The sequence below is a fragment of the Elephantulus edwardii genome, unplaced genomic scaffold, assembly GCF_000299155.1.
Source record: "Elephantulus edwardii isolate Elephantulus edwardi_28Jun2011 unplaced genomic scaffold, EleEdw1.0 scaffold00015, whole genome shotgun sequence".
NCBI classification, from domain to species: domain Eukaryota; kingdom Metazoa; phylum Chordata; class Mammalia; order Macroscelidea; family Macroscelididae; genus Elephantulus; species Elephantulus edwardii.
The window spans coordinates 24,570,121-24,597,491 of NW_006399765.1; the positions used below are offsets into that span (position 1 = coordinate 24,570,121).

The following is a 27,371-nucleotide window of genomic DNA, read 5'->3' on the forward strand; positions in this document are numbered from 1 at the left end:
CATGAAAAGCATGTTCTTTGAAAAAACCAGCCAAAGGGGCTGCCAAATATTATTATAAATATTGCTGCCTCTTAGGGGGGCTTTTGTTTAAATAGGGGGGAACTTAAAATACGATCATTGAACCTTACAGGCAGTGTGTTTACATCTACTAGAGGCTTTTAAAACATACTTATAAATGGTGTTCTCGGTTCCCTGTCTGCACACCCACCACCCACCTCGAACATGCCACGCCCTGGCAGCAACGGTGGCGGTGCCTTTTGGGAAAGATCACGGTGTAATCTGCCTGTGAGATTTTTCAGGGTGCTTTGGGTTGGTTTTTTTTTTCTTTCTTTTTAATTCAACAGATTTGTTCCCAGACAGTCTGTGACAAAGTAAAATTAATACTTTCAACAAGAAAATAAATGAGCCTTCATTTAAATGAAAAACTTTAAAAAGAGGAAAATTACTTGTATCTGAAGGAGAAGCTCTGTGTCACTCAGAAAATATATGAGAAAAGGGACAGAGAGAGAGTGTGTGTGTGTGTGTGTGTGTGTGTGTGTGTGTGTGTGAGAGAGAGAGAGAGACAGACAGACAGACACAGAGAGAGATCTTTGAGAGAGAAAGAAGATCTCTGAGTGAATGTCTCAACAGTACACTGGTTTTCCAGTCAAGGGTTCAGACATGATATGTCAAAATCAGTTGTGTAAGACTTGCCAGGAGTCTTAAATAAAAAGTAAATAAATCAAGACCTTTCAAGGTCGATGGCTCTGAAAGGTCTTCAAACCAGAGTAGTCCAGTTTGACTCCCTGCTGAGAATCTGCCTTTCACTGCCCCTCCCCCAAGAGGCTGAATCAATCTATATTTTGACACAGTTCCCAGGTGACTTAAGAATTTCCTGGGATCTTGTACAAATGTTGTTTCTGATTCTGTGTATTGGGGCTGAAATTCTCGGCAAGGAGTTAAACCAGATTGACCCAGTCCAACACTCTGGCTCTGAATCTTTAGAAGGAAAATTTGGGGAGTGTGATTTGTTTTTTCCAGTTAGCAACTAGACATGTTATACCCTCCACCACTCTGGTGGCTTAGTGGTAAGGAACTACGCTGCAGACACAAAGGTATGTGATTCAAACCCACCATCTGCTCCACAGGAGAAAGACGGGCAATCTCCCGTAAATCTCGATTTACTGCCTCTAAAAACCGGCTGCGGGATCAGCTATGAGTTGGTCCTGACTCAATGGCACCTCCCACTGCTGCCAGGGCTCCCTATGAACTGGACTAAAGCTTCTTTACCCTTCTGAAGCAATTATATTAAAAAATTCATCACTACTAACTCAGTCCCATAGGGACAAACACTGTATCGGACCATTATCGTAGACATAGAAAGATAACTAGTAAAATGAGTAAGAGGACCCAAGGGGGAAGGGAGGGTAGGAGCAGAGGGGGTGAGGACAGGCAGGGGGAAATCATAAAGTTGTACAATTTGATTGACGGAGGGAGGGCGGGGTGGGAAAGGAAAATGGGGAAGATTCAGCGAGGATCTGGAAAGACAGGGTAATGGTGGGCATATTTCAATGCTGATTAATTTTTGTTTTTTCTTGTTGTGTACCATCAAACTGGATCCAACTGGAACAGGAGGAGATTGCCCCTCCCTCTCCAGCAGAGCAGCTGGTGGATTCGAACCACGGGGCCTCAGGATTGCAGTGCAGCTTCATGCCAGCAGGCCACCAGAGCTTCCTCAATGTTGATTAATTTTATAAAATATAATGAATGGGAATAATTGTATGAAACACAATATGAATGAAGACAGTGTAGGAGAAAAAATGTATACAAACTATTAGCAAACCAGTATCAAACATTTATTAAGAAAGTCTTCACTATTTCTTTTTTTAAAAAATTACAAAGCTTATTATTTTCATCCCTAAGTTCTCACACTTTGCTCTAACCTCAGAGTTTATACTTTGAAACTCCAAATGATGCTTGTGTTTAGGAAAAAACATACAGAGCTCCAATGTGACTGATTAACTAGTAATTAAACAACTCTCCAGTAACAAAACCATTGTTATACCTGTTTGCCTTCTGGATCATTCCAGAGAAATACAACATCCCAAAAGCACCAGATGTCGTCTGAGCTCTCAAAACTTAAGCCAAGTCACTGCAGTCTTAAATAAGAGTCCCAAGCAGATTTAGGATTAAGCTGGGAAAAAGCTGACATCGCACATGGAGATGAGATCCTTGTGGTTAAGGGCGACTGTCGTGGGAGGAAGGGGGAGAAGTACTGAACTTCATGGAAAAGAGACGGTCAGGCACTTGAGTGAGGAACAAGAAGACAGCGGCATATGCACACAGGTGAGGCTACCACCCAAAGACAGGCGGGATGCCCACCATGTGGCATAGACCTCTGGTTACGGCTGAAGACGAACCATCCACTCAGATGTCCCCAGAGCAGCAAAGATGCACAGGCTCTTGTGCTCATCACACAGCTGCCGGCACTTTCTTTCAGGACTTATGATCTCAAGTGAGCTCACCATTGTGTTCCAGGAATAGAACAAGATTGGTGGAACTCACCTCATGCAAACACAAGCCAATGTCTCTCCTACCTGTGCTCACGGGGGCAGACTATTCCGGAGCTAAGCTTCTCGTGTGCAGAGAGTGGCAGAGAGTGGAATGATAGATTCACTATTTTTTTTCCTGTCCTTTCCTTAACAACACTGAGGTCTCCTGTGTCTGTAGCCCCATCATGACTGCCCTTTAACTCTGGCATTTCCAGGCTCCTTGAACATTTTTCATCTGGGGAAACCGCTCTGTAATTAAAACCATCAAAACTGCAAAGGTCTGAGGACCTCCCGTTTAAGTCCCTGATGGTGTTTAAATATGGATTTCAAGTTGAAAGGCAAAGGGATGCTTGCATCTCAGAGAGCACTGTCCCTACGGGTCTCTTATCCCCCATGTGACATTCATGTTTAAGCCGCACCATCACAGACTTCCCCTTTCTGAGCCCTTTTACAGTTTGCCCATCTGTAAATGCTACCTCCACTGGATGGCTTAAAAATCACTCACAAGACCTTGCCTGGCACCTAGCTGGCTTATGGTCTTATGTAATTATTAACAGTCGTAATTTTTTCCCCGCCTGCTTTTCAATATGAACAGCATCTTTCAAACGGTGTCATATTTACCACCTGTGGTAACAATGTACGCTAATTCTTGGATGGCAGAATCAATGTTTTAAGAAGCTCAGCTCCTCACTTTACTATGTGATCTCTTTTCAGAAAACAGAGCCTTACTGGGAAGAACAAGAAGGTAAAACCTAGGCGTTTAGTACCCGCTCCCAGCTGACCCCCTATCCCTTAGACTCAGCTCCTGAGAACTGCTGTCCAGAGCTCACCTCATAAATACACAATGAGACCACTGCATGGGGTGCAGGGCTTAGAAGGGACCCTGACTGGTCTAATGCTTTACTGTCACCCTCTCGAAATCCCCAATAATGTTTGAACAAGAGCCTCCCATCTCCATTTTGCCCTAACTCACACCAACTACGGAGCTGGTCATACAGGAAAGCTATGGTCCACAGAGAGTCCCGCTGCTAAACCAGGGGCAGTATTTCTCTGATGGTTCGAACCCATCAACAGCTCTGAAGGAGAGAAAGGGGCAATCTCCTACTGTTCAGTCAAAGCCTCAGAAACCCAACGAAGGATCAGCTGTGGGCTGGTTCTAACACAGAGGCAGTATGTTGCACTGCAATCGTGGAGGTGTGCGGTTCAAATCCATCAGATGCTCTGCTGGAGAAGGAGGGACAATCTCCTCCTGTATCAGTCAGATACAATTTGACGGTGTACACACATAATAATTATTATTATTATTATTATTATTATTATTATTATTATTATTATTATTATTATTATTATTATTATTATTATTATTGCAGTATGTTGAGTTGGTCCTACTTTCTCCATTCTGCAAGAATCCAGATAAAGGGCTTCCTTTATGTCCAACATCTTAACAAGGTTGCTGCACCTGAGGTAGCTCCTCTCTGACCTTCGAGATGCCACACAAGGACCACAAGAAAAACAGACGCTGGTAAGTCAGCCAAGAAGGACAAAGGCTCGGTGAACAAATCTGGGTCAAGATCAAGAAGTAGTAGTGGTCCAAGGACAAAGTCCAGGACAAGTTCAACATCCTGGTCTTGTTGGCAAAGCTGCATATGACAAACTCTGTAGAGAAGTTCCCAACTGTAAGCTTATAACCCCAGCTGTTGTCTCTGAGAGACTGAACATCCGTGGTTCCCTGGTCAGGGCGGCCCTCCAGGAGCTGCTAAGTAAAAGGACTTATCCAGTTGGTTTCAAAACACAGAGCTCAAGGAATTTACACCAGAAACACCAACGGTGGCCATGCCCCAACAGCTGGAGAAGATGCATGAACAGATCCAATCAACTGTGTATTTTAAAAAAGAAAACTTTACTCAATCTAAAAAAAAAAAAAAAAGAATCAGGAAGCAGGGCTTCCTTCCAGGGAGCCTTCAGCAGCTCTGCTGGGCTCTCAGCAGTGGCTCCCAGCTGTCAACCTAACAAATTCCTATGACAAAAGCGCCAGTCCTGGTCTTTCCTGAAAACAAGAGTCCCAGGCTCTGCACCAAGATTGTCCCCTGCTCCACACGACTGATCTGCTAACAACCATCATTGAAGGTAATATTAGAGGCCTCTGCGTTAAAGTAGCACCTGGTGTGTGAGGCCCAACAGGACCAAGTGCTGCCTCTCCTCCGTCCTCACGGCTATGGTCACACCGGCGTCCACTGTGGGGGTGACAGTGTCAGTTCTTCTCATTGAGCATCTCCCTCATTGTCACCGGCCTGCTGCTTTCCCAATCCTCACGACCCTTCCTGGAGATTGGTCTCTCCTGATGACGTGTCCAGAGTAAGCAAAGCCACGCCTCACCACGTCCTCTCTAGGGGACATTCTGGCTGTATTTCTCCCAACATTAATTTGTTCCTTCTTGTAGGGGTCCGAGGTGCTTTCTTCACCACCACCACAGCTGGAACACATCAGTTCTCTGCCTTCTTTTATCACTCCAACTTCTGCACGCAGATGAGGCTAGACTGTGCCATGGAACACAAGTACCTTTGTCACCCAAACAACAGCTTGACTTTACGAAACCTGGTTGTGGCTGTTGTTAGGTGCCATCAAGCTGACGACCACTCACAGTGACCCTATGAACACAGATCAGAACCTTGCCCCAACCTGTGACATCTTCCCATCTCTTTCCTGCTCAAAAAAAGTTCTAAAAAAAACCCAAAAAACCTAACAACTGAATAATAACATTTTTAAAAGAACACCCTTTTTGCCTTTCAACTGTGAGGTTTTTTTAAACTTATCAGAACTTTCTGTCTAACTATTTAATATAAAAACTTTTTCCCCTCAAAGAAAGTTTGAAAATTTGTGCATCTAATAATTTGGTAGTATCCAAAAAAACCCCTTGGCTGCTAAAAGTATTCATATGGTGAATCTAATCTTGAGGAAACATTGGACAAACACCAATCCAGGGCCACGTTACAATGTAACCGGCCAGAAACCTGCCTGCTCCCATTCAAAAAACATCAATATACTAACTGAAAGAAGGCCCAGAAACTGTGCCAAGTTAGAGACGAAAAGAGACAAATAAATTTCACTGTAATCATAGGTTCCTTCCTGGCTGGGGGCGGGGGGCGGGGGGAGTGCGTGCTACAAAGGATATTACAAGGACAAATGGCACATTTGTAGATTAGATTAATGGAAAATATATCAAAGTTACATTTCCTCGCTTTGATCATCATGCTATTATGTAAAAGGAGGAAGACCCTCAAGGAGCCGGGTTGCCTCAGTGACTCCAGCAGAGAGTGAGGATGGTCCAGGGAGGGCAGGGTCTCCTGCTGAAGGCAGGGTTGCTCCGAGTCAGAGCAGAATAAAGGGCCCCTAACAACAGCAGCACGTAAGACGACCGAGTCAGAGTGGAATAAAGGGCCCCAACAGCACCAGCACATATTCTTAGGAATTTCACGCTTAACAACTAACAGTAGCATGTAAGATGACTGTCCATGTGTAGGAATTGCACGTATAAGGTCTTAAGGATGATTTGGAATTTTTTTTTAATTACACATACATACACATACACACACACACACACGCATGCACGCACGCGCGTGCACACACACACAGAGGCGAGCTCCGGTGGCCTAGTGGCAAGAAGCTGCACTGCAGTCGCAGACGTGTGCAGTTTGAATCCACCAGATGCTCTGCTGGAGAAGGAGGGACAATCTCCTCTTGTACCAGTCAGATCTGATTTGATGGTACACACACAAGTACTAAAATTTTTTAAAAATTACCCACACAGAAAATGCAGTAAGCTGCACAACTGGTGGATCTGGGCAATGGTTATGTAGGAGTTCTATTATTTCTGTTGTCAGAAATTGCAAACAAACCTATTTTTAAGATTCTATTCATAAAAACACTGCTGTTGTAAATCAGGAAATGCTTGTAAATGTAAATAAATACCAACACATATAATCTAGTGCTCAAGAGCCTGACAGTCTTGCTTCCAAATACTGTTGGAAGTCTAAAAATAAGGATGGAAATATGTGTAAGGGACTTGTGTGATTAAAAAAAGGAAAGAGAATTCTGCATGGGTGTGTGTGTATACAAATATCACATGAACGTTTGTTCCATTTTACCTGAGAACTTCCTAGGTGAAGATGCTGGGGTTGGGGGGCAGGGGACCAACTATGAGGGAATGCTGGAAGTTCCCGCTTTTCTTCCTCTCTCTGAAATCTGCTGGCTTGGGCTTGTCCCTGAGCCCTTCCCCCGAGAGGGGATCAGATGACCAATCTCCCCTCCGTGGCTTGTGGAGCTGACCGCTTTGCTGCGGCTTTGTGGAGCTTTCAAAACAAATTGCAGGGCTAGGGCCTGCGTTAATATTCAGCACCCGCTTCTCACCCCGTTCTGATGTCCTCTACTGTCACACTGTCATGGCAATGGGGACCACGGGCCACAGTGGAGGCAAAACAAAGGAGGACACGTTTTTAATGCTCGGGCCATCTGCCAACTCCCCTCAGGATCTTTTCAGGGCCCCGTGACAGGAGAGCAAAGCCAGGGAGGGGGGTCGGCAAGGGAGGGTGGAAAGATCATTCAAGGGAAAAGCAATTGCAATATGAAAAGAACCAAAGAAGTCACCGGCTGGGTGGATGGGCGAGTGGAATCCGCTGCCCCAGCGCTTTAGAGGCAATAGACTCGCCTCACCCTCTCCACTGCAGCCTTTGTCTGCTGCCAAGCATTTTAAACATTATAGTAAGAACACATTATCAAGGGGGGATTTCATAGAAATGCACCGCACACACCTACCTCCAGATGGCTCTTGTGACGACCAGCATGAAAACTCCAACCAAAGACTACACCAGGTTTTTCCCCCCTTTCCCCCAGGGAAGCAAAATATTCTAACTACAGTAGTTAAGCCTTAATGAGGCATGTCCATAGACTTGCAAATTCGTCAGACCACCATCATGAACTCCACTGCTGGCAAACAGTCCTGCCCTCAGGGAATTTGTTATTAAAATGTCAAGGTTTGAGTATGTTCTTCCTCGTCCTCAAACAAATATTTGTCCCCCTCCCTTGGAAGGCAAAAACCTACTTGAAGGCCTGGAGCCATGGGCAGGCTGGTGATCTGGGAAGACAATTCTGACCTGTTGTCCTGGTCGCTCGCTGTGAGCTGGAGTCCACTTGAAGGCTAACTCACAACAAAAGCACCCAGCACAAAGAGCTCCCATATATATAAAAAAAAAACAAAGAGCTCCCACTTGGCTGAGGTACCAACAAGCCACCGGGCATGACACCCAGTTCAAAATCTTCCATTTCCCCGAAGGCCGTACAGAGCTCTGATCCCCTTGCCTTCTCCTAAAAATCTCCACCGAAATATCAATGGAATTAATAACTTTATGGACCAGTCAATTAACATCTTTATTTTTTCTGAGTTAGAGTAGCAAATGTGGTTTGAATCCACCAGCTGCTACACAGGAGGATCTCCTCCTGTGTGATTTACGGCCTCTGAAAACTGCTCGAGGATCTGACACAGGTCAGTTCTGACTGCATGGCATACCACCACCACCTCCACCTCACCACCTTCTCCTCCTCCTCCTCCTCCACCACCACCACCACCACCACCACCACCACCTTGATGTAGAATTGAAAGCTAGATACAGAAACCAATACCAGCTGTTGTTTTCTTGTTTAACAAGTTGCATTAGGAACAATCTGCTGTCAGGGGCCTCTCCAGAGTGCTGAAGAGCAACGATGTCAGTCTAGAGACTTAGGTACACCCTATACAGGCCATGTTTTTTTGCAATTACTTGCTATTCATCAGAGAGCTGGACAATGACCAAAGATAACAGAAGAAGAATCAGTATCTTTGAGCTGTGGTTCTGGAGAGTAGTATTGAACAGACCATGGACCAGCAAACGAATATACAGATCTGTCTTGGAGAGGGTGAAAATAAGCTACTCCTTGGAGGCAAGGATTCTGAAGCTCCTTCCCACATACTTTGGGCATGTTGCCAGGAGGGACTAATCTGTGAAGAAAGACATCATGCTTGGAAGGGCAGATGGACAGGGCAAGAAAGACCCTGGATGAGACAGACTGACACGGTAACTAGAGTAATGAGGCTTAGTGTGTCAGAGACAATATCATCGGCTCAGGCTAGAGCAGGGATCAGAGCTATTGTACATCAGGTCGCTATGAGACATAGTTGGCTCAACAGCTCATAACAACAACAATAATCCACTTGGCTGGGTTGTTTCTATTGCTACACTTCACCATTTTATTTACATATAAAGATAGCAAAAATCCTCACACTGCACCAATAGGCAACATCATGAGAAACGGAGGCAAAAAACAAAGCTGCTAAGGATTTACTGGACCTGGATCCACAATAAACAGATACGCTGCACGGGGGACAATCTGCTGCCAAGGATCGCTACAAAGTGCTAAAGAGCAAGGGTGTCAGTTTAAAGACTAAGGTGTGTCTGATTCAAGCCATGGTATTTTCAATTGCTTCCTATGTATCTGAAAGTTGGAGAATGAATAAGGATGGCAGAAGACTCAAAGCCTTTAAGCTGTCATCCTCTAGAGAATACTGAATAGACCATCAACTGGCAAAAGAATAAGCAGGTCTTGGAAGGCGCACCGAGGGTGAGCTCCTGTCAGGAGGGTCCTTAGAAAACAACATGCTTGGAAAAGCAGAAGGTCAGCAAAAAAGAGGAAGACCTTTAAGGAGGTGGATTGGCTCAGTGACTGGAACACCGTGCGGAGCATGGAGGAGAAGGTGATTACAGCCAAGGACTGGGCAAGGGGTGGGTCTGTGCACACTTAACAATGTTGTCATTTTATGTGCTGTCGAACAAGGAGTAATCATGTCACCTGGTTAATATCTCATTGCTGTCACTCAGACTGTGGAGCCCTAGTTATCTTAGCATATTACATGTCATGTTGTTAACCAAAAGGTCAGTGGTTTGAATCCACCAGACACCCTGCAAAGGCGGCCAGTCTCCTCCTATCAAGACGTACAGCCCAGTGGGTCCGAGAGACAGGTCCGACTCCACAGCAGTGACTTCGTGGTTCTGAGTGGTGCCGACAGCACCTCTCTAGTAAAGTCTCTCACACTCACTGCCTTTGGAGCAGAGCACGTCAGAGCCGACCTCCATGGGCTCGCTGAGGCCGTAAATTCACACAGACGGCGCCCACCTTCCTCGCACGGAGCTGCTGGTGGATTCAAACCACTGAAAGGCACCATCTCTAAGAGCCCCTACCAGTGTCCAAGGCCTTCAAAGAAATCTTGACAGTGTTTATGAAAATCAGCTGCTTGTTTTCCAATTAACGTTACAAGTGTTTAACCAGAGATCAATCAGCACTCAAAGAGTATCTTTTCAAAGTTGTTCTCCAGTGCCCAGAGAGGTCCCCACGTAGGAGGGCAAAGTTCACCGCCTCCCAAAGAAAGGGAGTGGGGTCGGAGCAGATTAGCAGCCGGGAATTGCATAGACTCTGCCAAATGATAACCCCAAAAGCACCAACGAGAGAGGCCAAAAGCCTGTATTTCAGTGTATGCTCATTTCAGACAGGTGACAGGCAGGACACAGAGGGATGGCAGTGGCCCAAGGCGGGACCCTGGGTCCACGAGGTTTGGGCCGACAGAGATCTCTCTGGTACAGGACCCAGAGAGTCCTGCCATCTGGCACCCTCTCCCCCTTGGTCCCAGGCCTTCAACGCTACTTCACCGTCAGTGGCCTGTGGCTGACGGGCAAGCAGAGGCAGGAGGCGGCCCTGGATGGCCGGGAGGCTCACCTCGGGATGTGAGCCGGCTGTAGACTTGGGAGTTGACTTCCTTGTCCCTCACGTAGCATCGGATCTCCTCCACCGCCTCGCGGATGATCGTGACGGCCAGCACAAAGCCCTGTGGAGAGAAGAGAAGCCAGAGGGTGAGCGGAGTGGGAGCTGACCGACCTGTGGGGGGCTGGAGGCAGAGAGGGGAGCAGCCACCCCTGATGTTATGACAGCCTACAGCCTAACAACATCACAGGGAGCTCTGGAGGTCAAATGGCAGGAAGACGGGCTGCAATCCCAGAGGCATGTGGGTTCTAATTCACCACCAGCTGCTCCAGATGTAATCTCCTCCCAGGCAAGAGGGTCAGCTATGACTCCGTGGCACAAAACAATGATGTCAGAGGGAGATTAAGTGCAGTAGTCTGTAGGAGGCTGGGCTGCAAATCAAAAGGCTCAGCCTCTCTAGTGGTTCGAATCCACCAGTTGGTCTGAAGATGAAAGACGGGCAAAATGCCTCCTTGATTTACAGCCTTAGAAACCTGCTGGAGGGACAGCTCTAAATTGACAGCAATGAAGATTTTTATGCTAACACACAGCCCCTGAGGGATGCAAACAAGTGAACTCTCAGCTAGCAACTACGAGGTTGGCAGTTTGAATCTACCTAGAGGGACCTAGGAGGAAAGGCCTGGGCAGCTGCTCCTGAAAAATCAACACTGAAAACCCGACGCACACAGTTCCACTCTGACATGAGGGGTTGACAGGCATCAGAACCAACTGGTTTTCTGGTTTAAGAAACTGTTTAAAAAGCATACATCAGAAATTCCACTTCTCTGAATTCCTAGAACTACCCCCAACACATCCACACACACACACATATGCCCTAAAGGAAAAACTGTCTATCATAATATAAGAACAACCATATTCATGATCACGTGAGGTTTAACTGGTGGTGACGGTGGTGTTAGGTGGCATCAAGTCAAATACGACTCATAGTAACCCCATGAGCAGCAGATCTGAAGCCCGACTTTTCCCTCACAATCTCTGGCACACTTGAGCCCAACCCTGCAGTCACTGCCAGTCCATCTCACCTCACTTACCAGTACCTGGTCCTGACCAATCCAAACCTCTGACGTCTTTTTCTCACTTACTGTCTGTGAGATAGTTGTTCTCATGGAATCTGCACGTTACAGATGAGGAAACAAAAGCACAGAGTCGTGCAGTCATCTTACCATTGAGTGTAAAGCTTCTAAGTGATGAGCAGGAATGTAAAACCAGGAAACCTGCCTTCAGAGCCCGTGCTTGTAGCCGCCCCATCCGTCCTTCCCCTCCATCCATCCTTCTGCGTCTTCAGATGCTCCTTGTTCAGTGGGGACCAGTCAGCTCTGGCTCATCGTGTCTCTGAAACCATTCTAGCCATCCTCATAGCCACCACTGCTATGTATGTTACACCGTCGATCCTTCTTCCTCTTGTTTTACCAACCTTCTATCTAACCAGACTAGACAGTTGGACGGAGCCAAAAAGAGACTCAGAGAAAGTTAAGGACAGAGATGGTGATGTCAGCATTTTGGATGTTACAATGTAACACTGTTTATATAAACAATTACAAAGATTCCATACAAGATTCCATACAAGATTTGAGTGTTCTATGAGTTTCTTGTTGTTGTTGTTATGTGCTGTTGAGTCACCTGCGATTCATAACAACCCTATAAACAAGAGCCCTAAACCCTGCTCTATCCTGTGCCAATTTCCAACGCACCTACCCCCATTATCCCAGTCGCTGAATCAATCCACCTCATCGAGGGTCTTTCTCTCTTGTGCTGTCCCTCTACCCTCCTAAACATGACATCCTTCTCCAAGGACTGATCCCTCCTTGCAACATGTCCAAAGTATGTCAGACAAAGCTTCAGAATCTTTGCCTCCAAGGAGCAGCCTGGTTTAACCTTCTCTGGGATGAACCTGTTCATTTTCTTAGCAGTCCATGGTATATCCAACACTCTTCTCCAGCACCACAGCTCAAAGGCATCAATTCTCCTTCTGTCCTTCCTAGTTATTGTCCAGCTTTCTGATGAATAGCAAGTGATTGCAAAGACCATGGCCTGTATCAGGCACTCTCCGGAGTGACACCATTATTACTGGCCATCAAGTCAGCTCCAATCCATGGTAACTCTAAGCACAATGGATCGAAACACTGCCTGGTCCAACAGCGTGCCAATGGTTGCTAGTAACCAACAGGTTTCCCACGATTTTCACTGGCTCGTTTTTGGAAGGAGATTGTCAGGCCTGTCTTCCTGGTCTATCGTAGTCCCTCGCAGTCTGCAAGTTCTATGGAAATCCACTCAACATCCCAGCAACTTCCCAATGGAAGTCACCAATGACAGATAGACAGTGGCTGTGTCTGGGGTGCACCAACTGGAATTGAATCTAGGTCTCGTGCACAGAATTTGGGAATTCTACCTGCCAGTGACCCTGGACACCAAAGTGAAAAACTCAAACCCACAGCTGCCGAGTCAATTCTGACTCCCAGTGACACTACAGAATGGACAAAACTGCCCTAGGTTTCCAGGGCGGGAGCCTTTACCGAAGTAGACTGTCACCTTTTTTTCCTGGAAGAGGAACTGATGGGTTCAAACTGCTGACCTTCTGATGAGCGGCCAAGCACTGAGCCATCGTGCCATTCAAGCCCCTTCACCCAGTGCGCAGATGTGCGTAAGCCTATAGAACGCAATCTTGAAAGACACAGCGCACGGAAACCTGAACAGCCGGTTCGAGCCCTTCCTCTGCAAAGGGAGGGGCCAGGTGGGCGTGGGAGAGACCAGGAGGCTGCGGCCTCAGCTGCAATGCTTTCAGCTTTCGTAAGAAAAACATATTCATACGTTAGTTGCATAAGTATAAATTATTCAAAAGAACACTTTAAAAGCCATTCCCAATCTGGAGCCAAGTATACCTCAAGTCCCAAAATCTGGGCTGGGAGAGGTCATACACAGCACAAACCTTCTTCCTTCTAGATTCTTCCTTTAGCAAGAACAACTTCCTTCTAGATTTTTCCTCTCATATCAATAAAGCGAAAGACAGTCACCCATTTATCTTACAAAACAGCCTCATCCTCAACCCCTTGTAAAGCTTGCCAGAATATTATTTTTTAACACGTTGTTGCACACTTTTAAATTGATGACCGTGCTTAGAAACACATTTGCCGTCATTTTTGGCAATGTGTTAAAATAGTCATTTCATATTGGCTTGCATATGAAATTCATATACATTGTGTTTCATTTATAGGTACATCAGAATATTATTTTTTTAAATAGCATAATTGCCTTGGCAGTTAAAAGCTGTCATTCCCTCATTAAAATCTCAATTTAAAAAAGGGAGGGGGGAAAGTTGTGATTCCTTTAGGAATTCATTTGCATATGGAAAGGGTGGTCTGTGGCTTGGTGATCAGGAGTTGTACACAGTACGAATCCACCAGTTACTCTGAAGGGAAAAGATGGGCAATCTCCTCCTGTGAGATTTACAGCCTCTGAAAACCTGCTGGAGCGCCAGGTATGAGTGGTTTCCACTCACAGGTATATAACCACCACCATCCACGAAATAGTTCACTCGAACTCAAAGGATTTAATTTTCTTTTTAACTTGTTAATGTCATTTGATGCCTTTGAGCTGTGGTGCTGGAGAAGAGTGTTGAATATACCATGGACTGTTGGAAGAACAAACAAGTTCATCCTTGAGAGGGTGAAACCGGGCTGCTCCTTGCAGGCAAGGATCATGAAGCTTCACCTGACATACTTTGGGCATGTTGCAAGGAGGGACTGACTGGTCCTTGGAGAGGGACACCATGCTTGGGAGGGTGGAGGGACAGCACCAGAGAGGAAGATCCTTGATGAGATGGATTGATTCAGTGACTGGAGTAATGGGAGTAGGTGTGTCAGAGACAGTAGGGCTGGCACAGGATAGAGCAGGGTTTAAGACTTGTACATAGGGTCACTATGAGTTGCAAGTGACTCGACAGCACATAACAACAATATCCTTTGAGGGAAAATTGACTGAACAAACTGGTTTTCATTGTACTATTCACACATTTGTTGCTGGTGGTCCTGATTTCTATATTTTAAAAGCACTTTCCCCTCCTCCTCCCTGTGTTTACCTTTTCTATTCCTCCATCTTTCCTAACTCTTCCTGTCTTTTGACCTTTCTTTCTGGGCAAATGCTGCCTTTTGATTTCATACAGCAAACTGTTCTATGGAATATGTGCCTCGTGGAGTTACTGGTCACCTCACAGGATTGTCTACTGTGTGTCTGGAAACTGAGTCCCAAGGGTGATTTCCATCCTCTGCTTGACGGGTCACTACAGGTGCAGTCTCCGGAGTTCCACCAGTCTCTATCAGGTCAGCAAACTTGGTCTTTTTATGAGTAACTCAAAAGTATCTCCTTGGTAAATCCCTCAGAGATGTGGCTGTGTCACAAAACACCTCTAAAGGCCCATTAATCTTTCCAAAGGACCCTTCTATTTCATCAGATGTCAAGCACACACTGTAAATATAATACATGTTGTAAATCCTAATCTCTATGCAGGTGGTGTATAACCCCCAAGGGGGCATAGGCTCTCTCTGTTATATGAACAAAGCAGGATTAGCATAGGGCATTGTCTTGAGTCTCTATCTTTTGAAACATAAAAGAAATTGCACAAGCAAGTGAAGGAGAGGTGGGAAAAGAGAGGTGGCAAGTAATGTGAAGAGAATCCAGGAGCTGAAGCTCAGAAGAGAGGACTTTCCCCGGAGTCCACCAACCAAGAGAAAACACCCTGAACTCAGACCTTTCGCCTCTGAATCTTCAAGAAAATACATTTCTGTTTGCTAAAGCCACACCCTTGTGGCATTTCTGTTATAGCAATAACAGAGAACTAGGATGGTGGCCAAAGGAATACTGGTGCCTTTCTGAATAAAAGTATAACCAGGCTACACAAGCAGACCCGAGTGGCCCCTTCCCTGCGCTGCAGGTTGGCTGTTGTGCTCCAGCTCCTGGGGGTATGTTTTGTGGGGTTTTTTTTAATGTTATTTTTAAAAATGTTCTCATTTCTCCTTCCCTCTGTGTAGGCCAGCCTAAAGCCCAGTAATGTTACTGGGAACTGTGTGGTCACACAAACACCAGTGTGACCAAGCTCTCCACTGCAAATCAATACAGCCTTCTAACTAAAAATTAACTGCACAGGGCCTCCCTCCCAGACAGACAGTTATTGATCCTGGAGGATAAGCCAGCTCTTCGGCTAGAAACCGATTCACAAAGAGATGCAGGTGGGGAAAAAAATGCATGCTAATCAATCCAGGTGGACCTTCATAGCCACACAGTCAGAAAAAGGCTTGACTCTGGGCTCAAGGCTGGCCGGTCCTGTGGAGAAATCACACACAGTGGTGCTGTGCACAGGCTTGCTGAAAGTGGTAACCGTGTCTAAAGCTGCTTTTCGAACACCGACCCAGCAGTCTGCCAGCGAGCCCTACTGGGGTGTCTTGCGTGTTGCTGTGATGTTGGACGCCCTGCCACTAGTACTTCAAATACCAGCAGGTGGGCAGGTCTCAGAGAAAAGTAGATGAAATAGAAAGGTCTGGCAAACTTGTAAAACTAACCACTGAAAATCCTATGGATCATAAATAAGAGTATCATCCACCAAAGTGCCGGAAAATGAACCCTACAGGCTGGAAGGCACGGCACAATGGACTCGCTCAAAGCCCCGGAAGACGGACCAGGACGGGGCAACATTCCACCCTGTCATATACTGTCAACTCGATGGTAAGAACACTTCAAAAACACATGTGAGAGCAGCCTTCAGGGGTGCAACTATTGGTCTTTCCATGTCCAGAGCAAAGAAACGTGAAGAAACCCAAGACACGTGGGGCCAATTAGTCTAAAAGACTGACAGGACTCTGAGACCAGAAGGACTAGATGGTGCCCAGTCACCAGCACTGACCACCTTGAATGTGATCACAATAGGAGGCTTGGAAAAGGTGAAGCTTATAGAACAATGTTGTTGTTGTTATGTGCCGTTGAGTCGCTTGCAACTCATAGCGACCCTATGTAGAACAATACTTAAAAAAAAAAAAAGGCCAGGTGTGTACTGGTCACATAGACTGGTGAAGCCCCTGACTTTATGGCCCTTAGTCATGCCAAGTCCTGCCCACAGCCTAACTTGCAGCCAAACAACAGACAGACCTAGAAGGTAAACAGTAACACCAAGGAGGTTGGTATATCACGCAGCAGCCAACACTGGGAGACCAAAGGGCAGCAAATGCCTGGGTGGGTGTGTGTGTGTGTAACACTCTAAAGGCAGGAAAGGGGAGCAAACCGAAGTGGGAAACACAGGAGGAAGTGGAGTGTTGCAAAACTGGGGATTTTGATCTACGTGTGTGCCAATTGTTGGATGGAAACCTATTTACTCTGTAAGCTTCTACCTCAAATAAACTTTTTAAAAAATTATTGACTAGATTACGGAACTAAAGGAAATCTAATCTCTGCATGAGACTAGAAATCAGAAACTACAGTTGCCTGTGGGGGTTGGAGCTTGAGAAGGTAGCACCAGGGTTATTTCTGGAGTGACAGGAAGGTTCTACACCTTGACTGTGCTGGTATTTTATATGGCGATGTCAGAATCACTGAAGTGCATGCTTCAGGTACGCAGACTGTGTTCCCCAAACAAGAAAATCTAGATTTTTTTTATCATTTTCTTTTTTTATGATCTTCACACCAACCATTTCATGGTCATCTCAGTTACCTCATGAGGGATGAGGGATGCCTTCTGCTAACATCCTAGTGACAAGAGCCGTTCTTAAAAGCCAAAACTCTCTGGTGGCTTAGTGGCAAGAAGCTGCACTGCAGTCCCAGAGGTGCATGGTTCAAATCCACCAAATGCTTTGCTGGAGAAGGAGGGGCAATCTCCTCCTATACCAGTCAGATCCAATTTGACAGTATACACACAAAAAGAGTAAAATAAATAATAAAATAAAATTTTTAAAAAGCCAAAACCCGATCCCAACAAGCAACAACGTCCCCAGCGCCAGTATTTAAAGATGACAATGAGAATGCAGAGAGCTATCTGCATGTCAAAGGAAATTTTACCCTCAAAGTAATTCACTCAATGAGCCTCCCCCCCCCCACACCCCGCCCCAAGCCGTGGAAATGGCCACAGAAGAGCAAGTCCATTAAAAGGTTAGTCCAGGGCTGGGCCCAATCCGTCTGGATGGGTACATCTGATGGCCGAGTGGGGAGAGAAAGCCCTTTCAGAGAGGCCAGGAGATGTTTCCAGCCAAGCATCAAAACTGGATTCTCTGCATAAAAATCCATTAGGAGAAACTGCCTAGCGGCTAAGAGCCTACTGCTGCGGGCTGGCTCGGACTCACTGTGGCCTCTGTCGGGTTTTGGGGCTGGAAATCTTCACAAGGCTCTGGTGGAGGTGCACCGCTAACCCAAAGGGTCTTCAAACTCGCCTGCAGCTCCAACGACCAAGAGAGGCAGTGTTTCCTGTCAGGACACCCAGCGAAGGGTCCCCAAGAGTCAAAAGGGACTCACTCGGAGTCTAAGGCTTTCTGGAAAACTTATTGCAAAGAGACTGCCATCTTCCTTACAGTAGCTGGTGGATTCAAATCACCAACCTGTCAGTGAACAGCTAGACGCATTCATGACACACAAGGCCAGGGCTCAGTAAATCAGCTACGCTCACCTAGCAAGAGATGCTGTTCAGCTCGCCTTATCCCCGTGCTAGTCTCTTTTCTCTTTACTCCCTGGGAAGAAAAGCAGAGAAATGAGACAAATACTCTCTAAACCGAATTATTTTCTTTCTTTTCTTTTTTTTTCCTAGACCGAATTCTTAAGAGGATTCTCTCTGCTCTCCCAGATCTACAATAAAGTGCTCCTACACCCTCCTGGACGAGGGATCTCTGGTGGCCTAGAGACAAGAAGCTGAACTGCAACCCCTGAGGCATGTGGTTCAAGTCCACCAGCTGTTCTGCGGGATGATGGGTAATCTCGTCCCACACCTCTAAAAATCCACTGGAGGGTGAAAAAATGGTCAGTGTCCACTCAATGGTATATGACAACCACCACTCTTTAAAAAAAAAATTATGGAATGCTTCATGAGTTTGCATGTCATCCTGACTCAGGGCCCATGCTAATCTTCTCTGTATTATTCCAGTTTTAGCCTACGTGCTGCCAAAGCGAGCACCTCCTTTTGAAAATTCAAATGAACTTTATTTCTTCAGGAATGCTCTGTTTTAACGGCTACGCAACCGGTTTTGAAACAATTCCCTATTACACCACCAGCTGATTCGATTACTGAGCGCTTCCTTTGGGGTGACTCTGCCAACGAGGGGACAGACACGTTCCATTCAACCCCGATTCATGGTGCTGTACATGCTCCCGCGTGGAGCCTGGTGGCACAGTCAGTAGGGAACTGCACTGCGAACATAAAGGCTACAGTGCTTTAACGGTTCAAATCCCCCAGCAGCTGCTTGGGAGAAAGGTGGGCCTTGGAAAGGTGCGTCAGTAGAAGCTGGATCTGACTCCATGGCAATGGATCTCAATATATGTGTTCTAGGAGCTCTGGTGGCCTAAAGGCAAGAAGCTGCACGCTGGAATCCCGAAGGTGCAAGGTTCGAATGGACCAGCTGCTCTGCTGGAGGAGGAGCAATCTCCTTCTGTGCCAGTCGGACCCGATTTGATGGCCCACAAGGGAAAAAAAATCCAATGACTATACGTGTTCTTAACAGCAACACAGAAGTTCCACTGGCTAATAGGCAACTCCTTGCCACCAAATGGGAACTGACTCAGCTCATCCTCCAATGGTTTTCAGAGACTGTAAATCACGTGGGAAGAGACTGCCCATCGTTCTTCCAAAGAGCAGCTGGTGGGATCAAACAGCCTGCCTTTGGGTTGGCAGCCCAACTCCTCACCCACTAGGCCACCAGAGCTCCCTACTTGCTAACACGGCATTTCCACATTTGTCGCAGCCGTCGGGCACAGGGTTCTGTAAAACATGAAACTTGCTTAATGATTCCAACTTGAAAACGATGTAGTACCCTGTGGCCAAGGAAATCATCATGGAGAAGCCAACAGAACTATCCCCACGGCTGCTGGCTGGGCCCAATTCCTGCCCAGAATCCTGGCAGAGAGAGTTCCCCTCCCTGCACTTAGCTGTCGTGGGCGAGAACAGCCCAGCACCAAGCAGGCATCTCCCGGGGAGACACAGGCTGGCGCTGAGGGCTGGCTCCTAGTTGGAAGAGCTGTTGTTGTTAGGGGCCATCGAGTCAGGTCTGACTCCCAAGCACCCCATCTGCACCAGAATGACCTCTGCAGGACCCTCAACAATCATCGCTGTGCTAGACCCTAAGGCTGCAGTCACTGTGTCAACCCATCTCATTGAGGGTCTTCCAGCCCCTTCTCCGGGGGTCCATGAGCACCCGAAAGCATCAAAGGCAGCCCCCTCCCTACTGACTCAATCTCGCTTCCTGTGCAGCTTCTGCAGGGATCAGAGTTTGTCATCACGGCTGTTGATCTGAGTCACAGGAAGGGAAACAGCGCTTGGACGGAAGCCACACTCTGATGCTCTCAGCAGCCCAAGCGCCAGCCGGCCTCCCCGCGGAGGGAGCAGCGCCTTCTGAGGGGCTTAAAACATCCCCTCTGCGCTCCTGATGCATCTCATTTCCTGGAACGCACAGAATTCTGGAAAGGCTTTGTGACGGCTTAAGATAACAGATCAACTACAGAAGATCTAAATGACTTCACAAGAAAAAAAGAAGTCATGCTCAGCGCCAAAGAAACTGCAGGCTTTGGTGAAAATCCTTCTAGAACTCTACATATTTATACACACAAGCATGTGAAATGTTTTGGTGGGACAAGCGAGAATCGGGCCCTACAGTTTATGCCCCTCTCCCATTTACTCTTTTTCATGTAATAAAAAATATATATATTATCTGCATATTTCTACATCAATACAAGGGGACTCTGGTGGTAAGCTGTGCTGCAATCCCTAAGGCACACAGTTTGAATCCACCAGCTGCTTTACAGGAGACAGATGGGCAGTCTCCTCCCATGTGATTTACTGCCTCTGAAAACCCACAGGAGGGTCAGCCGTGAGTCAGTTTTGACCCAATGGCACACACCAACAATATCAACACAATGGGACTCCTCTCAGTAGGGCTGCTGATTTTACTAGGTGCTGTTAAGTACTCTAGGTTAACTAGGGAGCTCTGGTGGACCAATGGTAATGAGCCGTGATGCAATTCCAAAGGCACGGGGTTCGAATTCACCAGCTGCTCCGTGGGAGCAGAATGGATTTTCTTCTGGCATGCGATTTACTGTCTCTGAAAATCTGCTGGAGGGTCAACTATGAGTCAGTTCCAACTGCATGGTGCACATAACAACAACAGATTAAGTACTGAGTTGCTAACAGAAAAGTCAGCAGATCAAACCCACCTGCCGTCCTAATGAAAAGAGATGAAGCAGTCTACTCTTGTTAAGATTTACAGCCTTGAAAACCCAAAGGGGTGGGAGGCGGGGGTTTCCATGAACTGGAACTGAAGTGATGGCAATGGTTTTGGTCAGCAGTACAACACACACGCTGTGGCATACAGCAGCTGGGCACCTGGGCTGTGGGGTTTAAGTCAGTATTGCTATTGATCTGAGTAAGGATGACAGGCATGGGTTTGGTCTGGTGATAGTGAACGTGAAGATGATGGACGTGGGTTTGGTCCAATGATGCTGTATGTGAGGACCGACAGGCGTGACTTTCATTCTCATGGTTTGGTGAGGACATGGTTGTTCACAGGTCAAATTCTTGACCTCCACCCAGGATATCTCCATTTGGCTCCTGGCCCACGACCACACACAGTCCACACTCGTCTGCAGGCTCATGTGATAACTGTGATGCAGAACAGGCTTCAGAAGGCCTCCACACTGACCAAGACAAAAGACTTGACAAACCACTTGCAAAAAAAAAATCAGGTGAATGGACCCTTCCGAGCCACCAGGGTGTGGTATGCATGGCATCATGGGATGGCACAGAGCCATGCAGCATTTCAGCTCCCATGGGCCACCCTCGGCCACCATCAGCCAGAAACCTGTTTGACGGCAGCTAGCAACACTGTAGCAACATAAACTATGCCAGGAGTCACAGGAAACATCCTGGGAGCCCTGGTGACACGGTGGTTAAAGCGCCAGGCTGCAAACCCAAGACGAGCTGCTCTAATCACCTGCCACTCTGCGGGAGGAAGCCAGACTCAACAGTGTGCTGTCACTGACTGCTGCTGCTGCTGTTCTTTGGGGTAACTAAGTTGGCTCCAATTCGCAGCCACCCTCCAGACAACAAAATTACCCCTGCCCGTCCTGCCCTGTCCTCACAGCTGCTGAGCCCACCGTTGTTGACAGTGTGTCAAACCAGCCCACCGAGGGTCTGCTGTTAAGATTTACGCCCTCGCGAACTGTCCGAGGCAACTCTACTCGGTCCTATATGGTCGCTGAGCTGGAACCCAGCCCACAGCAGGATTTTAGTTTTTTGGTTTTTTTATTTTCTTTTATTATTTTTGTGTGTGTGTCAAATCAGATCTGACTGGTACAGGAGGAGATTGTCCCTCCTTTCCCTGCAGAGCATCTGGTGGATTCGAACCGTGTGCCTCTGGGATTGCAGTGCAGCTTCTTACCACTAGGGCACCAGAGCTCCACTAGGAATTTAGTTTTTGAAGGAGAGGACTGGGTCCCCCACACGACCCATACTCCACCCCACCCACACTCCCCAGAGCCCCCTCCAGTTCTCCAAAGCCCACACCTTGGAGTAAAGTGTCTTCATCACAAAACACTCCTCATTGCGGTGTGATCCCTGCAAAGTCCCTTCCTCTCCCTGGTCCTGTGCGCCCGTTTTTCTAGCGAGGAGGTATTTCAGGAGCTCCGGTGGCACAGACGGTACTGAGCTGTGCCGCTAATCCGAAGGCAGAGCCATTATTCAAGGGGACTTGGACAAATGTCCCCTCCCTCTTCCAGCACCCCGCCCCAGCCACAATTAAAGCCGAGTGGCAGAAAAGTGTTCTCACGTCCCGAAAGCATGTTTGTTGACCGTCTAGAAAAATAAAGTTCCCTTTGCCTTCTCAGAAGAGGCCCAGTGGCATGCTGGTTAAGTACTAGACTGCTGACCTAAAGTTAGCTGTTCGAACCCACCCGCTACTCTGTGGGAGAAAAGACCTAGTGATCTGCTCCTACAATGATGACAGACCAGGGAATCGTGTAGACAGCTGTGTCCTGTCCCACAGGGTCGCGGTAACATAGAACAGACTTAAGAGCAGCAGATTTGGGCTTTCATTTTCCTTCTCTTTCCTCGCCTCATGGCCAGAACTTCTGGGGGTCACTTGTCAAATGATATGCATGCATAACACAGGTCAACAGTAATTAATTATACAAAATACAGTGAGTATGCATGGTGGTCTAAAACATGCTATAGATGAACGATTATAAGCAAGCCAATTTAAAAAATTACTGAAGCAGTTCATATCCACCAGATGCTCTGCTGGAGAAAGAGAGACAATCTCCTCCTGTACCAGTCAGATCCGATTTGACAGTACACATACAAAAAAGAATAAAAATGAAATTAAAAAAAAACTTAAAAAATTACTGAAGTAGCACTATAAAACCCAAACAAAGACGTGTATGCATGGTCTAGACATGGGCACTCACAGGTCCCTCAGCAGCTGTCCTCTCCCTTCCACGACCACCCCTGCACCCCATCCTTGTCATCCCTCACCCTTCACCAAATCCAGGAAGTAAAGAAAATGTGTGTTTCTTTACGGAAACCTGAATCTATTCCATTAAAAAAATAATAATCTTGATTCAAAAGACAAATATGCAGAGATTCCAAGTGTTCCAACATGGTTACAAATACACAGCAATTGTGTTTTTACATCCCTGTTTGGATAATAAACAAGAACAGTCACTCACACCCTAGTCAACCACAGGGCCTTTGCATCACAGTGCCTCAGGCCTGGAGCATTCTTATTCTACCATTCCCATATCACCCCAACAGGCCAGGGTAACCCTTCGTTTTCCCAACCCCACCTTCAATCCTGTTGAAGTCAGTCCCTGTGTGCTCTAATCCACCATCTAAAAAAAAGAAAGAAACGACGGGTAATCTCTCAACGGAGGAAACCTGGGGAAGGTGAGTGATGAGTTGGATCCACTCACCAGCTTGAGTCTGTAGAGAAGGGTGTCTTAGTAAAGAGGGGGTCAACGAAAATGAAATAAAAAAGAGAGACACTCAGCGAGATGGATTCACACAGCGGCTGAAGCAATGGCTCTTGCACCGTAACACTGTGAGGACAGCGTGGGACGGGGCAATGTTTTGTTCTGGTCACAGGATCCCTTTGAGTTTGAACTGACTCCACAGTACTTCACACACACACACCTTCACCCGTCAACAGAACGCCGGCTCTGTGCCAAGATGATCCCTCTGTCCTATGACTTTGTTTGATTTTTGCCTCATCACAGTTGTTAACAATCTAAAATAATGTTATTGTTTATCCCTTTTCAAATGTCAGTCAGCCGTGTGACAGAACAACTGAATAAATGAATGACACGAGCTTTGCTGGGTTTCAATCTTGTACAAAGTGACCCTTCAGTGTCGAAATCTCAGAGCCGCCAATTGTTGGCTTGAAGGCATCTTTTTCCTTTTTCTCTCTTAAAATGTCACTAGCCTATTCAAATGTAAACTATTCACTAAGATCACCTTCTAGCAAAATAACAAAAGCGGCACCGAAAATAACATGGCACCCACGAGTATGTGGCTCCATCCAAAACCATCTGTGTAAGACCAAAAGGTCACCTATTCCACAAAAACAAAGTGGGGGGCAGGGAAACTAGAGTGCTAGACACAGAACCACCGGAACGCTGAAACACTGCAACAAGCTGCATGGAAATCGTCAAATGGGAATCTACATTGCTCGGTAGACTTTCACAGATAACACAAGAAAGTATCACGACGAAGAAATCAGGAGCCCACTGCAGACACTCAAAGAATCCTCAGCTTTCAACTCTGAGAAGGGAGGCCTGTGACTTACCAGTGGGACCCAGTAGGTGTAGAGGGCGCCGAGTCTCATTTCAGGTACAAACTGGGAGCAGGCGAGGAGTAAGAAATAGAGGTTGAAAAAGTACTTGAACTGGTTGAACAGCACCTGGAATGCAGAGAGAATCGAGGAAAGCGCCGTTAACATTCAGGGCTCTGCTGACAAGATTTCATAGACTGAGAGGGAAATACTACTACTTTGGAGCAATTCTTTTTTTTTTTTTCTTTTTTTTTTTATAATTATATTTTATTAATTTTCATAAACATTTACAGAGATTTTGGGCTTCCACTCATTCATTGTTGCACTATTCTCTCTACCCTCCTCCCAGTTTGTTCTTGTCCAAATGCCACAGTGCTTGTCAAAGCCAGTTCTGATTAATCTTCTTTGTCAGTGTATCCTTTGCCATTCCCTATCACTCCTCCCTGAGAGAGACTTCACCCTGAGTCATAAGGAAAAGGGGACGGCGTATTCTCTTAGCTACTTCCTGCTGAAAAGGGACGCTGTGGGTTTCAGGGTGAAGATCTTCTCTCACTACTCTAAAGGGCCCCTTTGGCAGTAGGAAACACATAGACTATTATGGAGATTGATTTTGGAATTCAGATGCACTCTTATTGATTGTGCTTGGCTGTACATGTACATATCCTTCAAGATGTATCATGGGGGTGTTGCAACCTAGAAGACACAAATTTGACTAACAAGTTATAAGTACATGAGTCCAAAAATTATGGAAAAGTAAAAGAAAAGATTCTTTCATTGTTTTACAAACCCTCCCCCAGGTCCCCTCCACCATGCAGCCCTCGCTCTAGTCTCCTGTGATGACAGAAATACCCAGTTACATCTCTCTTTTAAACGGTTCTCTCCCTCCTCTGCTTCAGTGCAGTATACATTATTGAACCCATCTTACTCAGTCTCTCCCCAACCCCAAGGACAGTCCCATTCTACAACAGTGGCATCATGTAATATTTGTCCTTTTGTGACTGGGATATTTCACTCAGCATAATGTTCCTTTGGAGCAATTCTTGCAGAAAAGTAGGAGTCCTGGTGGTAAAGTGGGTTATGTACGGGTCTCCTCGTCAAAAGGTTGAGGGTTCGAATCCTGCAAGTGCTCTGCAGGGGGAAAATCGAGACAGTCGCTTCCACTCTGAGCTTTAGCTTCAAAATTGACTATTCTTGTTGCTCCCTGCCACTGTGTCGGCACCGATTCAGAGCTGGCCCAGCAGCGCAGGAGAAGACTGGGCACCTTCTTCCTGAAGAGCAGCTGGTGGTTCTGAACCACGTGCTTCTGGGTTGGCAGCACAACTCCTCACCTGCGAGGCCATGAGGTTCATTAGACATTGTGATTATTTAATTACATTAATTAAGGGCAAATTTGGAAGCAGGAGTGGTATCCGCTTCCTAAATAACGTGCCTCTGGACACTCTATGAACTTTGATAAATGTCGATAGTTGTAGAGGGGCTTCAGGCCTTTTGTTCATAGGGTCGTTATGACTTGTGCTCAACTCGAAGGCAATAACAACAACAACAGATGAAATTAGAGTAACACATTTATCTTCATTCAATATATTAAATTATGATATTTTCTATATTTAACATGTGTATCAAGACATTAAAGAAAAAAGTAAGCATTTTTTTTGGTTGCTTTTGTTTTGTATGTGTTCGTGCTGGAAATAATGCAAGGTTCTCAAATGTATTTCTTTTTTTTTTTTTTTTTACAGCAGATTATGAGGTTATTCTCACTGACCAGGTGGAGTCTCTGAGCCTTATGGACAGATGCCAGCCCCCTCAGGTGCCCAGGAAACATAAAGGGCCAGTGTTTGAGGAGGGGAGGAGACCCAGTCTGTCTGCAGAACACCTAAGACTGGCACCATCATGCATGTTTGGAAAGGGCCCTGGTCCCTGCCCGAACTCACTCCAGGAAGGAAGGTGAAGAAGTTGTACTTCTGGTTGTTGATGACATTCCGGGGGTATCTCTGGTCTCGCTTCTCGGGGTGCCCCAGCCAGACCGTGCGGGGCCGGGGTTCCCCTCCACCACAGCATCTCAGCCATTCGCAGCACCTGTGGAAAGACACGCCCACACCGTCAAAGCCACGCCTACTGCGCAGAGGCCACACCCACCCATCCCCTCTCGGGAACCTGTCTTCTCTCAGGCAGAAGTGGCTGCTAAGGGAACAATCCAGGCTTCTAAGAAGCTCTGCTCCAATGAAAAGAGGCTTTTCTTTTTTTTTTTTTTTTTGTCTCCCCAAGTTCAAATTATTTCATTTAAAAAGTGGAATTCATTTTGAAAGCAGGAAGGTTTCTGTTCAGAAGGTAAACGACACAGCCAGTCTGACAGGGTACCCACTGCACAGATGGGAAAGGCGGATCCGCAGCGCACCCACCCTGTTTACGGCTGGCCTGGCCGCCCCGTGCCCTTGGCCAGCGACACGGGTTATCACACGAAACAGAAAGACGGGGGACCTATCCAGGCAGCTTCTCAGCCATTACATCCCAGCCACCGGGCAGTGTACCTGGCCCCCGAGCATTCCCTCCCCACCTCTATACCCACTGGCATGTGTCCCCCACCCAGGATCCCAGTTCCACAAAGGCAGGTCAGAGTTTGGAGGGGGAAATGTGTCCACACGGCGTTTAGAAACTCCTAAGTCCCCTGAGAAGCCAAGATGAAAAAGCTCAAGTGGGCCTCCCTCCCCACCCCAACACACCCGGGCAGCGCGGCGGGGACCAGGACCCCCCTGTGCCCAGCCCTGAGGTCCCCCCAGCTAAAGTAAAACCCTGCAGACAGCGAGGCCACTCACATTATTGTCCACCGAGGACCTCCTCCTCTCTCCCCTTCCTGCTCTGGCCACGCCCGGGCTAGAGCCGGGGCAGGAGCCTGCAAACCCAGCCCCTTCGCATCAATCAGCTCAACATCAGCCCCGCGGCTGCCCGGTTTCAAATTCCCAGGCGGAAACGCATCGTTCCTTCTTAAAAATAGCAGCCT

General features: G+C 46.8%; 1 protein-coding gene across 1 annotated transcript in view; it reads right to left on the reverse strand.

Moving 5' to 3' along the window:
- The window catches only part of ATP9A (ATPase, class II, type 9A), a 123,809-nt gene extending 97,367 nt beyond the window's left edge, over window positions 1-26,442 (reverse strand). Inside the window, exons 1-3 of the mRNA XM_006881644.1 lie at window positions 26,305-26,442; window positions 24,389-24,502; window positions 10,332-10,440 (exon numbers count right to left, since the gene is read on the reverse strand). Coding sequence (XP_006881706.1) covers window positions 10,332-10,440; window positions 24,389-24,427 — 148 coding nt within the window. The 5' untranslated portion in view covers window positions 24,428-24,502; window positions 26,305-26,442. The remainder of the gene's footprint in view (window positions 1-10,331; window positions 10,441-24,388; window positions 24,503-26,304) is intronic.
- Window positions 26,443-27,371: the final 929 nt, after the last annotated feature.